The sequence below is a fragment of the Trachemys scripta genome, chromosome 7 (assembly GCF_013100865.1).
Source record: "Trachemys scripta elegans isolate TJP31775 chromosome 7, CAS_Tse_1.0, whole genome shotgun sequence".
NCBI classification, from domain to species: Eukaryota; Metazoa; Chordata; order Testudines; family Emydidae; genus Trachemys; species Trachemys scripta.
The window spans coordinates 57,920,037-57,933,672 of record NC_048304.1 but is presented as its reverse complement, the minus strand read 5'-3'; the positions used below and the strand labels follow the sequence as shown (position 1 = coordinate 57,933,672).

The window sequence follows — 13,636 nt, the reverse complement described above, 5'->3', positions numbered from 1 at the left end:
CCCCCCTCACCCCCCCCCCACTGCCCCCCCGCCCCCACCCCCCCCCCTGTCCCCCGCCTCCCCCACCCTTCCTCCCCCCCCCCCCCAACCCCCCCCCCCCCCGTTTCTTGACTGCCACCTCCAGAACCTTCCTGCCCCCTGGCCCCCTTACCCTGCTGCTCAGAACAGGGTGTTGGGCTCTGTGCGAGCCGGACACGTGGCTGAGCTCCCCAGCACAACAAAACCCGGTCCCTGGCCCGGACCGGGCTGCAGGGGAGAGCTGCCCTTGTATCAGCACAAAGTGCTCTCGCTCCCGTTTTGCTACGCTGCATGGCAGAAACCGCTCCCAGTTGCAAAAGGGGAGGGCTGCACTTTGTGCTGATACACTTGCTCAGAATGCAGGGCGGATCCGGCTCCTCTACAGCTGCTCCGGAATCCAGCCCGGGACTTTCCTGCAGCCCTCCCAGCCGCTCGGTCTGCTCTGCCGGGGGAGGGGGGAAATCCCGGACATTGTGAGTGCTTTACAAATTCCCCCCGGACGCTATTTTTAGTACAAAAAGGAGGACATGTCCGGGTAAATCCGGACGAATGGTAACCCTATGGATTGATGTCTGGTCCCTCTCAGTCCCAAGAGTGAACAACCACCAAAAACAAAGAGCACAAACAAAAACCTTCCCCCCACCAAGATTTGAAAGTATCTTGTCCCCTTATTGGTCCTTATTGGTCAGGTGTCAGCCAGGTTACCTGAGCTTCTTAACCCTTTACAGGTAAAAGGATTTTGGAGTCTCTTGCCAGGAGGGATTTTATAGTATTGCACACAGGAGGGTTGTTACCCTTCCCTTTATAGTTACGACAGAAGGAGAAAACAATCTCTATTTGTGGGGATGGGGGTGCAGTGAGGTCAAAGGTAATTACTTGAGTTAGAAATTGGTTAGGATGCAGTTGTTAATATCTCTTCTCTTAAATGCACCATGAGATCATAATTGATTATGAGTAGTCAAGACGTTGAGTTTTAAATTTCACCCCCTAACTTTGCACTGGGACATTGGTTCAGTACTGACTCAGAAGGAAGAATGGCACTTCCCAGAGTAGCTGGGTGTTCCTTGGTGGAACATATCAAATACTGATAAGGCCAACCCTGCTTAGCTCAAGAGCTGGCAGAATCGGAGCTCAGAGTGATATGTCTGCAGCCTTGTTTTGTGCAGTAACATTACACCCTGTTCAGAGCAAGGCTTCAAACACTTATATGAATCATGCAAAATCCATTCTATCAGAGTCACTTATTCAGGAGCGTCTCATGGCACTGACCAGGCAAGTTTTGATGAAAAGTGGAGATGCAGTGATGGATGTCCAGGTGATGGAGCAAACAGTGCCCTTTGAAGATGGATTCTAAAATCACGTGGAGCAGGTAGAGAGCTGCTGACTGGCATAAAAAACAAAATGTATGTATGAGTGTCGGAACATTATTCTGTCTAAGACCCACTCTGAGTGCCTGTTAGAAATTCCTGATACACAAGGTCTGCTGAGAATGGAATTTCAACCTTACCTCTGAATTTCCTTTTGCTTGTGAGTTAGACTGTACCATGCTATTTTTGAGAGATCATTTTTAGTATTCATAAAAGCTGTCCTCTAAATAAGTACAGAGGGACATCTGAAAATGTGTATTATCCCAGCAGAGTACAATTATCTTGAGTGAACTGATGCTCATTGAGGTTGTGTGTGTGTGTGTGTGTGTGTGTGTGTGTGTGTGTGTGTGTGTGTACAGTGCTTAGTTAGTGCATTGTGGGTATCACAGGAATCTCAATAATGGTCACTGCTCTGTTCATTATATAGTACAGTTGCAATTAGTGACTTTATAAAACAAATAATGTGTAAACCTAAGGGACCATAATGCCTCCTTTATTTCTTTGTTATTAGAACTCTGAACAATTGATTTGATGGGGGCTGTTGTTTAAGCAAACACAGAGCCTGATTCTATGAGGTTGAATTCAGGTGGAGCTGAGCGCTCTGAGATTTGGGCCCATAGTTTAACAATGCAATAGTGCAAACGGATAAGCAGTGTTTGTTTTCTAACAAACTGTTTTGTCTAACACAATCATACTCCAGCTTTGAATAGAATCAGTTAGGTTGGCAGACATCTCTGGTGAGTTCTCTAGTGTCTCGATATCTACTATATATATTTATCTCTATGACATGTAGTCCATACCCATATAATAGTGGCAGAGTTGACTTCATTGTTCCTAATTGCTCCTTAAAATTGTTCGAAAAAAAACATTAGCCCTCTGGCAAGGAAATTTTTTTATTTTTAGGCTAGTAGCAAGTGGGGGAAGAAAAGGGGAACTGAGAAAAATTAATATCAACAAGCTGCAAAGTTCCGACTGAACTAGTACAGTATGAACTAGTACAGCAGTATGTGCTCTGTTAAAGTGGTGTAATTCCAGATTAATGCCACAAACTTCAATTGCACTACTGCAGATTAGCACAACAGAATCTGGAGCACTCAGCTCTTGGCCATTTACAATAAATAGAAACACCACCATAGACAGGGTGGGGTAGGGAGAGAGAGAAAAGTGGTTTTTTTTTTTTTTTTTTTTTTTTCCTAATTTTAAACTTCTGGAATAGAAAATAGATTTATTTTTCATGTTTGCAACTGGATGATGAGCCCATGAGCTTTGATAATAAGCCTTTAACTGTGCTGCTAATGAAATACTGATTAAGCTACAATAAAACAAAATAAAATGTAGATGCAAGATCCTCTTTTTGAGAATGCACGTCTGTTATCTCCGGAAAAAGATTATTTAAGATACATTCGTGAGGGAGGAGTTCTGAGAAGCTCAAAACAAAATGTGCAAACTGGTACAAGAACTAACTAGTAGAGTTTGGTATGGCAGCATAAATTGCATTTGTAGCCTATAGAAAGTAGGCAAATATCTTATTCAGTTGAAACTGCAAACTAGGTAAACAAAGTAACAACCCAAGCAGGAACATGGCCAGGTCACTCTGTTCTGGAAAATGTCAGGGGACTCCTAACACTCACAAGTGCTCAAGATTTCACCATCAACACCTTCACTAGAGCAGTGTCACCGAACACTATGTTGACAGATTGATTCACTTCAGACTGGGAAGGAGGGATGCCAGTTGCTGAATACTTCACCTATTTCTTTAGCAGGCTGCGGGCTCCCTGGGGGGCTCTGATGGAAGGGTCCTATTGACCAGGGTTCGTCCTGCTTAACAGGTGAAATTTGGCAAGATCACTGCCCATGGTTATGTCACTGAATGCATTTGAGGGACACTGTCACCTAAAATAAAATAAATCACATTATATCTTTTCTTTTGTTATGCAACACGTAAAATTATTCAAACAGGTTTTTACAAAGTCTAATTTACTTGCCACAATTTATGCACTTTTTTTTTTTTAATGAAATTTGACTAGTTTCAAGTCACATTCACTCTCACATTTTCATGCAGGAACACAGTGCTGCAATAATCAGATTGCAAACACTGCAGGAGAATGTTTGTTTATTTGTTGGAAATAATCCCATAAGAATTGCCATACCAGATCAGACTAGTGGTCCATCTAGTGCAGTATGCTGCACCAATGGTGGCCAGTGCTAGATGTGTTGAAGGAAGGTGCAACAAACCCTGCAGTAGGCAATTATGGAATAAACTCCGCATAGGAGAAATTTATTCCTAATCCCTGACGAAGTGGGTATTCACCCACAAAAGCTTATGCTCCAATACATCTGTTAGTCTATAAGGTGCCACAGGACTCTTTCTTGCTTCCTAATCCCTATTAGTTGGAAGCAGTCATGTCCTGAAACATGGTGGTTTACAGCTCTTACAAAATTAAGGTTTTAAAATAGCTTTTAATGCTTACTTTTGTAAAGCCTGGCCCTTTATTTTTAATCCTTCTAAACTCTTGACCTCAATTATATGTCGTGACAGTGAGTTCCACAGGCCAGTTGTGCATTGTGTGGAAAAAGTATTTCCTTTCAAATTAAAAGTTTTCATTTGAATCCAAGGGAAAAACGGTACTGAAAATATTTCTGTGGACCTTCACTGTAAGAGCAGTTTAAAAATATACATATATTGACCAGTGTGCCTTTAAATTGGAAGTATCTGTGTAAATCTGCTGACAATGCCACTACAGTGTCAATGCCATCAATGGAAACGTGTCACGTAGTAGGAGAATGTGGTGGTGTGTTTGTATTATTTAAATTGCCTATTCAGAGAGCTTAGTTTACATTGTACATCTTTGCCTGAAACTGGATCTCCTTAGTTAACACACCTCTAGAAAGGAAGACATTGTCTTTTTGAAGTACTATACTCACCCAGGCCTGTGAAGGGATTCCTGGCAAAAAGGAACTCTGCCTTCGAACTAGCATGTCAGATCAATAGGGGAGAGCACCCCGAAATTGGGAAAAGCCAACAGAGCCTGAAAGTCTATTTAGTTGTAAGCTTTTCTTATGACATACCTCTCAGGTGATTCATATTATCCCCATTTTGTAGATGGAGAAACTGAGGGACAGAGAAGTTAAGTGATTTGGCCTAAGAGATTGGCTCCTCAAATGGAAGCAGGGCTTAAAGGCAACCTCACTGCTGCTCCTGCTTCAGCTTCCCTCCTTGTTGCATACAGATTGCTAAAGCACATGTTTCAGAAGCACTTCTAGAAAGAGGAGCCGATATCTCCAAGTGCATGTATGTTAGCCAGCAGTATTTGAAGCAGAGATTTACTCTGTCCATCTGTGAGGTCCCACAGGTTGTCGAACACTGATGTTTGCATTATTATAATAGATTCTCATCCTTGCACCCATGAGTGAAGGCTGCTGTCATTACACGGTGGCTGCATCTATGGTATTCTCTCTTCCCCTAAAATTTCTCCTCATTGCTATCGCTAGTGCAGTTCTACCAGTGGTAGCCTAATTGGAGCAGTAATGTAGATAAGGCTCCAAATGACTGCTGACATTTTAACAACTGTTTTGTCTACCTTGCTCAGAGCAGGTCTTGGTTCCATTGAAATCAATGGCAAAATTCCCATGAACTTTAGTGGAATCAGGATTTCACTCTAGTGCTGTTGAAACCCTGACAGTTGCTGGCTTGTTCTCTACGGTAGCAATTGCACCATTGACTGTTGTAGCTTTGATGGTGGGAATTTTTAGAAGAATAGAATCCAGTGTAGACAAAGCCATGATGGGTACAGCATGGGCAGTGGAAATTCAAGCTTCTCCAGTCACAGCCCTGGCAGTGCCTCATCCATGACCTGGAGGAATTGCATCTGGGGTGAGAATTGCAATCCAGTACCTGTGGCCTAGTCAGCCCTTGACTTCTCTAATGAGGCTGCCACCAAAGGGGCCACATTGGTGCCGGCTGTGATGGTAGGAGTTTGAATTGTTTGATTTTTAATGTGGACATCCGTGTATTTGGAGCTGGATTGAGATCACGTTTCCCATCAGGTGGTGTTGTCTTTCTACTAGCCTCGGGTGTCTGTAGTTTTTGTACAAGTCAATTAGTCACTTCTAGTAAGGTTACCATTTAATTATTGCAGTAGAGCTAGTGATATGTCAGTTTGAGGATGAAATAGTGGCTCCAGCACTGAGTCCTAGGAGAATGTATTGTTTGACTTAGTTTGTCATTCGATATTCCTACGTTTTTCTAGCCATGCCTTTAATCCATGACAAGCTTTTATCTCTCACACAGTGGCTACTAGGTTTCCTTAGCAGCCTCATGAGGGTGAGAACATATTTCATACTTTGTGAAAATCTAATTGGATTAGAGCTACTAGTTTAACTCTTTTGAAGAATTCTAACACAAGCCGTCACAGATGTATTATGTGCCTATAGAGAAGCAGGTCTGGCTTGTTTAGTATAACCTGATAGAAATTAGGTGCTTTTTAACTCTTCTGTTGTTCCCAGTGTAGCCCTAAGGCTCAACAGCCTGTAAATTGCAGGCTCCCCCTTAGGCTATGTCTACACTTACCATGATGGCATGTAGGGAACTGGCACTGCACAAGTAGCTACATGCCACTAGGAAACACAGGCTATGTCCACACTTGTCATTGCGGTGCTGGTGTGTAGCTACACTCTGCAATGAAAGGCTCTGGCAGCAGTGAGTAGTGGGGGAAAGACCCTGGCAGCAGGGGAGCTGCCAGAACCTTTCCTTGCTGCCCCCATGCTGCTGGAGCCTTTCATTGTGTGTGTGTGGGGGGGGAAGGCTCCAGCAGCTGGACACCACACTGCTAAAAATAGCAGTGTTGACCTGGGAGGCACTGCATGTAGAGAGCCCCTGTAGGGTGTATATATCCTGGGAGTTCAGGCATGTATGGCACTCTACTCTACCCACCTTAAAACGTGCCTCACCATCTACACTGCCGCCTGCCACGAGGGCTCCGCTCCGGTCGGCGGGGAGGGAAGGAAGAGGACTGCCCTGCAGGGCGCTCTGGTTCTCCGCGCCGCCGCCCCCTACAAGGCGGCCGGAGCAGAACAAGAACAAACAAACAAAAAAAAGCGGCCGTGCCGCCCTAGGATTGGGCAGAATGCCGCCTCCAACAATCTGCCGCCCCAAGCACCAGCTTGCTCAGCTGGTGCCTGGAGCCAGCCCTGCCCATACCCTCTCCAACAAAGGAAATACCCTGTATGAAAATGAGAGGAATAAACACGGGGGGGGGGGGGGGGGGGGGGGGGGGGAGGGAAGAAGCATCCTCTATGTGCTTGACATCTAAATGCTATACATGTATTACCTTCAGTGGTTTGATGTGCCTTATAATTGCTAGCATTCTTCTATATATGCTATGGGCCTGATCCTCACACAGACGTATACCTGTTATCTCTATTGACATCAACCTGGCCCCATATGTGGGCAGGCAGAACGATCCAGCAGATAGACCAGAAGAAACTTGGGTTCTGTTCCTGGCTCTGCCACTGGCTTGTTGTATGATCTTGGTTAAGTCTGTTCATTTTCTGTACCTCAGTTTCTCCATCTGTAAAATGAGGATATTGAGACATCAACCCCTTTATATAGTGCCTTGGGATTTACAGCTGAAAAGAGCTATAAGAGTATGCCGCAGTAGTTTACTACCTTCATTGACCTTGTGAGGATTAAAGGCAGATCCTGCTCCCATTCTAGTCAGTGGCAAAGCTCCAGCTAACTTTAGTGCAAACATAATTAGTCCTATGTAGAATTAGAAGTCCTTGGAAGCCTGGCCTTTCCTTAAAATGTTCAATTAAACATTATTTTAGAATATATTTGTACAATGTGTTAAGCAAAGACACTGTGTACTGGGTTATACCACTTCCATGTGGACGAGCACTATAATATATTAGACCCCTATTTGCACACCTCCATTTTCAGCTGTCACCGAGTTTAAAAAACAAACAAACAAACCCAAAGTTGTATTTTTCTTTTGTTTCCATAATATATCTTGATTCATGTAGTCTTATTTAATGCAGCCCCTGTTGCGTTAATTCCTCTCTAATCCCTTCCTTTAAATACCATTGATTGTGCTTAATTTGTTGCAGGGTAGGTTCAAATTAAATAAACCATGACCTGAAGTATTTCTAAAAAAATCTGGTTTAATAGAAACTTGCTAATCTAATAAAAGGTGTTGCTAATTACTTTTTGCTTTTCAGATCAACATTGCAAATTTGGCAATACATGTTTCTAGAATCCTAAACATGAGGCAAACTATTGCTCTCTTGAATGTCTACTTGTAATACTGATAACTCTTTGTTTTGGTTGAAAGTTATGCTAGGGAAAGAAGGATGTATGTGTGTACAGTACCTAACACAATGGGTTTCTGATTGCTGGCTCAGGGTGCTAGGCACCACTGCAATAAAAATAACAATCATCAGGCTTCATACAATTCTTGTGATTGACTCCTCTTTCAAGAGACTTCTTCCCACTGCTAATGTATGAATATTATGTATACAAATGCCCAGAGAAGTTACAAAGCTCACTTCCGTATAAATGAATCATTTTTATTTATTTTAATTTGCGGTCATGAAAGGTGTTGGATAGAGCTGTTTGAGATATATATCTATATCTAGATATAGATATATATTAAATTTAATGTAAAAATGGCTTTTTGACCAATAGAGATTTTTCATGTTGGTCAATGTTTTCTTGGGGGGAGGAGGGAGTGGTTCTGATGAGAAAACTAAAACTGAAGAAGAGCTCTGTGTAAGCTTCAAAGCTTGTCTCTTCCACCGATAATAAAAACTATTACCTCACCTACTTGGTTTTTCTCAGACATTGAAAATGCTTACCAACACCCCACAATTGTTTTTTTGAAAACCTATCTAGATAAGTATAAATTCGCAATTTTTTTTTATTTATTTATTTTTTTTTTTAAATCAAAAAGCCAAAAATGTCTTCATGGGGAAATTTCCAGGAGAATTTTGTTTGTAATTACCTATGAAAAAGAATTGGTATGTTTTGACCAGCTCTAGCACGGGAATTACAGTACAGCCCTGGAAATGGAAATCTTGCTTTTATATCTACACAGCAAGTGCAACACAAGCAGTGACAGTGCAAACTTCCCTTCCCTGTATACAGTCCTGATCTGGAGTGACTGCCTCAGGTAGTGGAAAGGTAGTTTAGTCTCTATGGGTCATTCCTGTTTTGATCTCTTTGGTAGCAATTGTGGTGGTGGTTTTTGAGATGTGGTGCTTTGTCCATTAGGGACTGGACAGAGGCCACCAACTTGCTCAGTTCTATTCTATATACAGCCTCATCACCATAGTGTCTGAGCGCCTTAATAGCAATTAACAGCTACATTCATTATAGTTAAATCTACAAAACAGTTTGTCATAACATCTTATTTTCACATTGTGAGCTAAAACTTTGCATGCTTAGGGCTGCTCTACACTGAAAAGTTACATTGGCATAACTACATGTTTCAGGGGTGTGAAAAATCCACACCCCAGAGAGATGCAGTTAAGCTGATTTAACCCCCTTTCTTTAGAGCAATGATTTGAAATTTGGAGAGGGAAATGGGGAATAACTGGGAGCCAGTTGTCTGGGCGGGAAAATACTGAGATCAGCCGGGGGGCTAGGAAGAGGGGTGGGGAGAACTGGGGACTGGCTGGACAAAGAGACTGGGAGTAGGAACCTGATGGGGAGGAGAATGGGAGACAAGGAGCAAGGGGTGAAGGGAGAACTGGGACTGCTGAGTAAAGAGACTAGAACAAGGAGCCAGGAAGAGGGGGAGACTGGGATAAGGAGCCTGATGAGGGATTTAGATTGAATAAGTAGTCTGAGGGAGGAGACTGGGATTGCGAGCCAGATTGGAGTAGGGGAGAGCCAGAAGGGGGAACTGGGACTGGTTGGGCAAGGAGACTGGGCAGCATTATTAAGATAGCCAAGCAAATCACTCAAAAGTTAGGAAATACCAGAATTAAGATTGCCCATGAAAAGCTCCAAAACCCCAGATTGGAATCTCTGCCCTGGGTGTGAACGTGTCTGCCTCTGAGATTCAATTCCTGATCCAGCCAGTGTGCGAAAGCTTACATCAGTTCTATTATCCAAAGAGCAGATGTTAAGTGTTAGTCTGATTTGTTGTTTAACTTGGGATGGTTTAAAAAATACATCAGAATAATTGAATTTCAAACAATGCTAATGCTTTTCATTTTTTCTTTAGGTGCAAGGCCCGGCAATGGCACTAAATGATCCCTGTATCAAAGATTCCTTCCTTTAAATGAGAGGACCAAACAGGACGGTGTGATGAACATGCCACTGCATCAGATCTCTGTCATTCCAGCTCGGGATGTCACCTCTTCCAGAATCTCTAGGAGCAAGACCAAAGAAAAAGAGAGAGAGGAACAGGTAATGCCAGAATCTTGTTTTCATAGGAAATTATCCCGCTTTCTGACTAATAACAACAGTGCTTAATCAAGGTACCACATGGGGCCTGATTCTGCATACTTTCTGCACCAAAATTCCCATTAATATTGTGGGTATTGACGGCACAAGGAATTCCTGGCCCCTTTGTTGTATTAATCATTTAAACAATCGGCCGCACAAGACTGGGGATCACTGTGGTCTAACGTCAGCAAAATACAAATTTCAGCCATCCATTCTGCATAAGAATTAAAGACAGCAGGGTGTATTGTATGCAGGGTGTGATGCTATTATTAGTGAGCTTGTAATGTGATAGCTTCTGCTACTGTTCATTTTTTTTTGTGCTAAATAGTATGATGGGTATGCGATTAAGTGAGTGTTTTGACTCTTGTGTACATCATCTTTAAATCTTCATGGGCTCTGCTTTTGGCATTGACTGGCAGCCATATTGTAGTCCGCACAGGATGGACTATCACAGTGGGGAGACATACCCCCTAGACTCTCTCCTGGAGACTTTACTTTTGTTTTTTATTGTTTTCTTCTTGTAATCTGCGGAAAAAGAAGACGTAAAGCATCTGTTTTTCTTTGTGCAGAGTGAAACATGACACCAAAAAAGTAGGAGACTGATTGGATTCTGATGACTGAACCACTTGACAGTCTTTCTTTTCTAGCATATCATGTCCTTGTGCCATACGCAACAATTCTGTTTAGTCCGTACTGTGCCTCCATCCAAGCCAAAGATTTATTGCGTATCAATATTATAGTCCAAAATGCACTGTATGTTTGCATTTTGGGTCATCTGCGAATTTCAAAGCATTCCTAGGTGTTTTTAAACTTTTACTGTCACAAAAAACAGATCAAAAGAACATTCATGTAATGGAACAAACCTAGGAGATGGAAATTTCACAGGTTAGTATTAAACATTCACGAAAGGCCAAATTCTGATGAGATGTAAATTACAAATTGGTTATGTGGGCATAATTTACATGCGAGGGTCTAGAAGGGCAGGGTTATAGCAGGAAGAGCAACCAGCAAAAGAGAGTAAGAAAGGAGGCATGGCTTTCTTTGTTCCATATCTTCTTATGGTCTCCTGCTACAACCCCTCCGCCCCCTTCCATCACTTTGCTGTGTTAATTACATCTACTTAGCCCAAAAGTAAATATTAACTATCTAAGTCAGTATGGGTAACTTACCCATAGTTTATGTTGCCTCTGAATTTTGCCCTGCATGCTTAATAATATCTTTAACATTTGGGGGCAACTTTCAATCAAGGTTGGATGGCGTGAGTCTACTTTCTGTTTGTGGTCCAGGCTGGAAGCTAGTCTTGCTTGGTTGTGGAACATCCTCTCCTAGGAGGTGGACTAGAGTCTCACATTTGCTGCCTGTAGCCCATGGTATTTCTTCCAGTTATAGCTGTAAGTGGTTGTTCTGTGGTCTCCTTCATTACAGAATACCTTTTCATTCCATTCCTCTTCCATTTGGCATCAGCCTATTCCATGTAGTAACATCACACACTCCAACCTGGAAGATAAGGAGTCAGTGCTTGTTTGCTAGGGCATAAAACAAAGAATGAATTGATGACCCTCCAGTGAGGGTCATACGAATTAGCTGTGATCATGCCTGACACATACTTGTGGGACCTGTTTATCATCTTACAGTCCCAGGAGTGAGAGTCCCAGGTCTATTTCTAAACCTGTTTTTCCTCTTTGGCAGCAGGCTCTTCTACTTCCATATTAAGAAAGCTCCTTCTATACATTTTCTTGATGATATTTAGTCAGAAGGGTTGATTACTTTTTCTTTGACTTATTGGTGAGTTACTGTGCCTTGGAACCTTTGTTTAAAAAGAGCTTGTGATATTAAAGTTAGACTGGGAAAAAAATCTGTTCCTTTAAAATAGGGATTCTGTGAACCACTGCGAAGGAAAGAAAGAGATTCTAGGCTTCATAACTCAAACCCTGTAATTATGCACTAGCATGCCTTTAATGGACGTTTCTTCCAAAACCCTGGTAGTTAGAGTTTGGCTTATGCCCTGATTGTGTTCTCCTAGCTAATGTAATTGTGGATATCCTTAATTGTCCATATAAATGCTGAAGGGAACATTTAAAGTTGGAAATTTCACAACTTCCTGTGTCCTGCCATTGGTACTCAAGGTCAAGATGCGGCTTTGTTACTGCAGCTCAGTGCTTGTTTAACTTTCAAAATAAAATAATAACTTCCCTTGTCATAGGGTGAGTTTTCTGGGCTAATGCTTTGGAGTTAGAACTCCACGGGTGGTGGAAAGCAGAGCGAGATCCTTTTGGATCTTTACAGAAGGTTTTTTTGGAACTGGCTAAAATGTAGTTCCTCTGTATATGTGGATTCAAGGCCTGCAACTGGGGAAGTTAGTGACAAAACTCCCTTTTACAGAGTTTGTTGAAAAGCTGGTAAAAGGCTTTTGTCCAAGATTTCTGCTTTAAATCCTTAGAAGTCAGTAACGTGTATTAAACACATTACTGGGGAGTTGAGCAGATTATGATGCATGTTAATGTGATTTTCAAGATTTAATTTAATTGAAAACTATTTCACAATAGTCTTTTCTGTTAAACTTAAACTGTTTTTACAGTAAAGACAGGAAAGGCCATAAAGAGATTATTACTCTTATGTTTAACTGAGATGAATTATTAGCTTTAAGGGCTATTAATAAACATCATTAGCTTCTTACTGATCCGTCACTTGGAATAGATTCCTACAGATCTGAGTTGAGGAATGGTCACTACATTGTTCATAAGGTACAGGGGCGGCTCCAGGCACCAGCACAGCAAGCACATGCCTGGGGCGGCCTGCCGGTCGCTGTGCGGGCAGCAGTCAGGCGGCCTTTGGCAGCGTGCCTTCGGGAGGTCCGCCGGTCCCGTGGTTTCGGCGGTGGGCATTCCAAAGCTGCGGGACCGGCAGATCACCCACAGAAACGCCGCCAAATCCGCGTGACTGCGACCGCCTGCAGGCATGCCGCCGGAGGCCGCCTGATTGCCGTGCTTGGAGCGGCAAAAAACATAGAGCTGCCTCTGATAAGTTACTATAAAACCTGTATGAAATCAGTAATGGCAAGTAGCTGTTTGAACATATCCAGAATTATTCAGCTATGTAGACGTGGGATGGAGTTTAGGAATTGCAATCTTGCTGCTGAGGTGTGGTTGAGATATTGCTCTGTTTGTTTTTTCCCTCCTCACTAGCTGAAGTGGACTGTTGTACACCTATTTGCACCAGTACTTCAGAATGCTGCTATTATAGATGAAGTTCCCCAGGTAATACCCATTTTATTGTTTAAGGATCTTTGTTCATTCTGAAAATTCCAACCAAGGTTCTCTTGTTTTCAAAGACAATTTTATGACTTAATTTTGGAAAGTGAAGCAGGGTTGGGTCTAGTAAGTACTTGTATAGGAGACCTCCAAGGAAATCTTGCTGGAAATGGTGTTGCTAACTGGCTGGATAGTAATACTCTTCCTTCTCAGTCTAAGTTTTTTGTGTGCCAAGTATGGGGTAAGAGATGAAAGATGAGCTTCCAAACTAAACACCTGCGCAATGAAGGTCTTTAAAGATCCCATTGCACTTAGCACCAAAGCAAAGGTGTAAACCTTCTTTGTGCTGGCCAAATTTCAGCTTCAGTAATTAAATTGTACCTACCTAAATCCCCCTTCCCCTCAGGTCTGAGAAGATGACCATCTGTCCTGAACTGATAAGTAACACTGCTGGCAGTTGTATGCTGCACTGACATGTTTGAGATTTTATGACAAACACCTCCATGCACATTTGAAACAGCCTTCTCTGGGGTGGGGTTGCCACTCCA

At 42.5% G+C, this 13,636-nt stretch overlaps 1 protein-coding gene across 4 annotated transcripts in view; it reads left to right on the top strand.

Annotated features, from left to right (window-relative positions):
- The window catches only part of MARCHF8 (membrane associated ring-CH-type finger 8), a 173,521-nt gene that overhangs the window by 23,810 nt on the left and 136,075 nt on the right, over nt 1–13,636 (top strand). For 2 of the 4 annotated variants that reach the window (XM_034777696.1, XM_034777698.1), the window contains exons 2-3: nt 9,614–9,798; nt 13,023–13,094. In XM_034777696.1, the coding sequence (XP_034633587.1) occupies nt 9,697–9,798; nt 13,023–13,094 (174 nt within the window). In that variant the 5' untranslated portion in view covers nt 9,614–9,696. The remainder of the gene's footprint in view (nt 1–9,613; nt 9,799–13,022; nt 13,095–13,636) is intronic. The other 2 variants (XM_034777697.1, XM_034777699.1) reach the window with 1 other exon arrangement.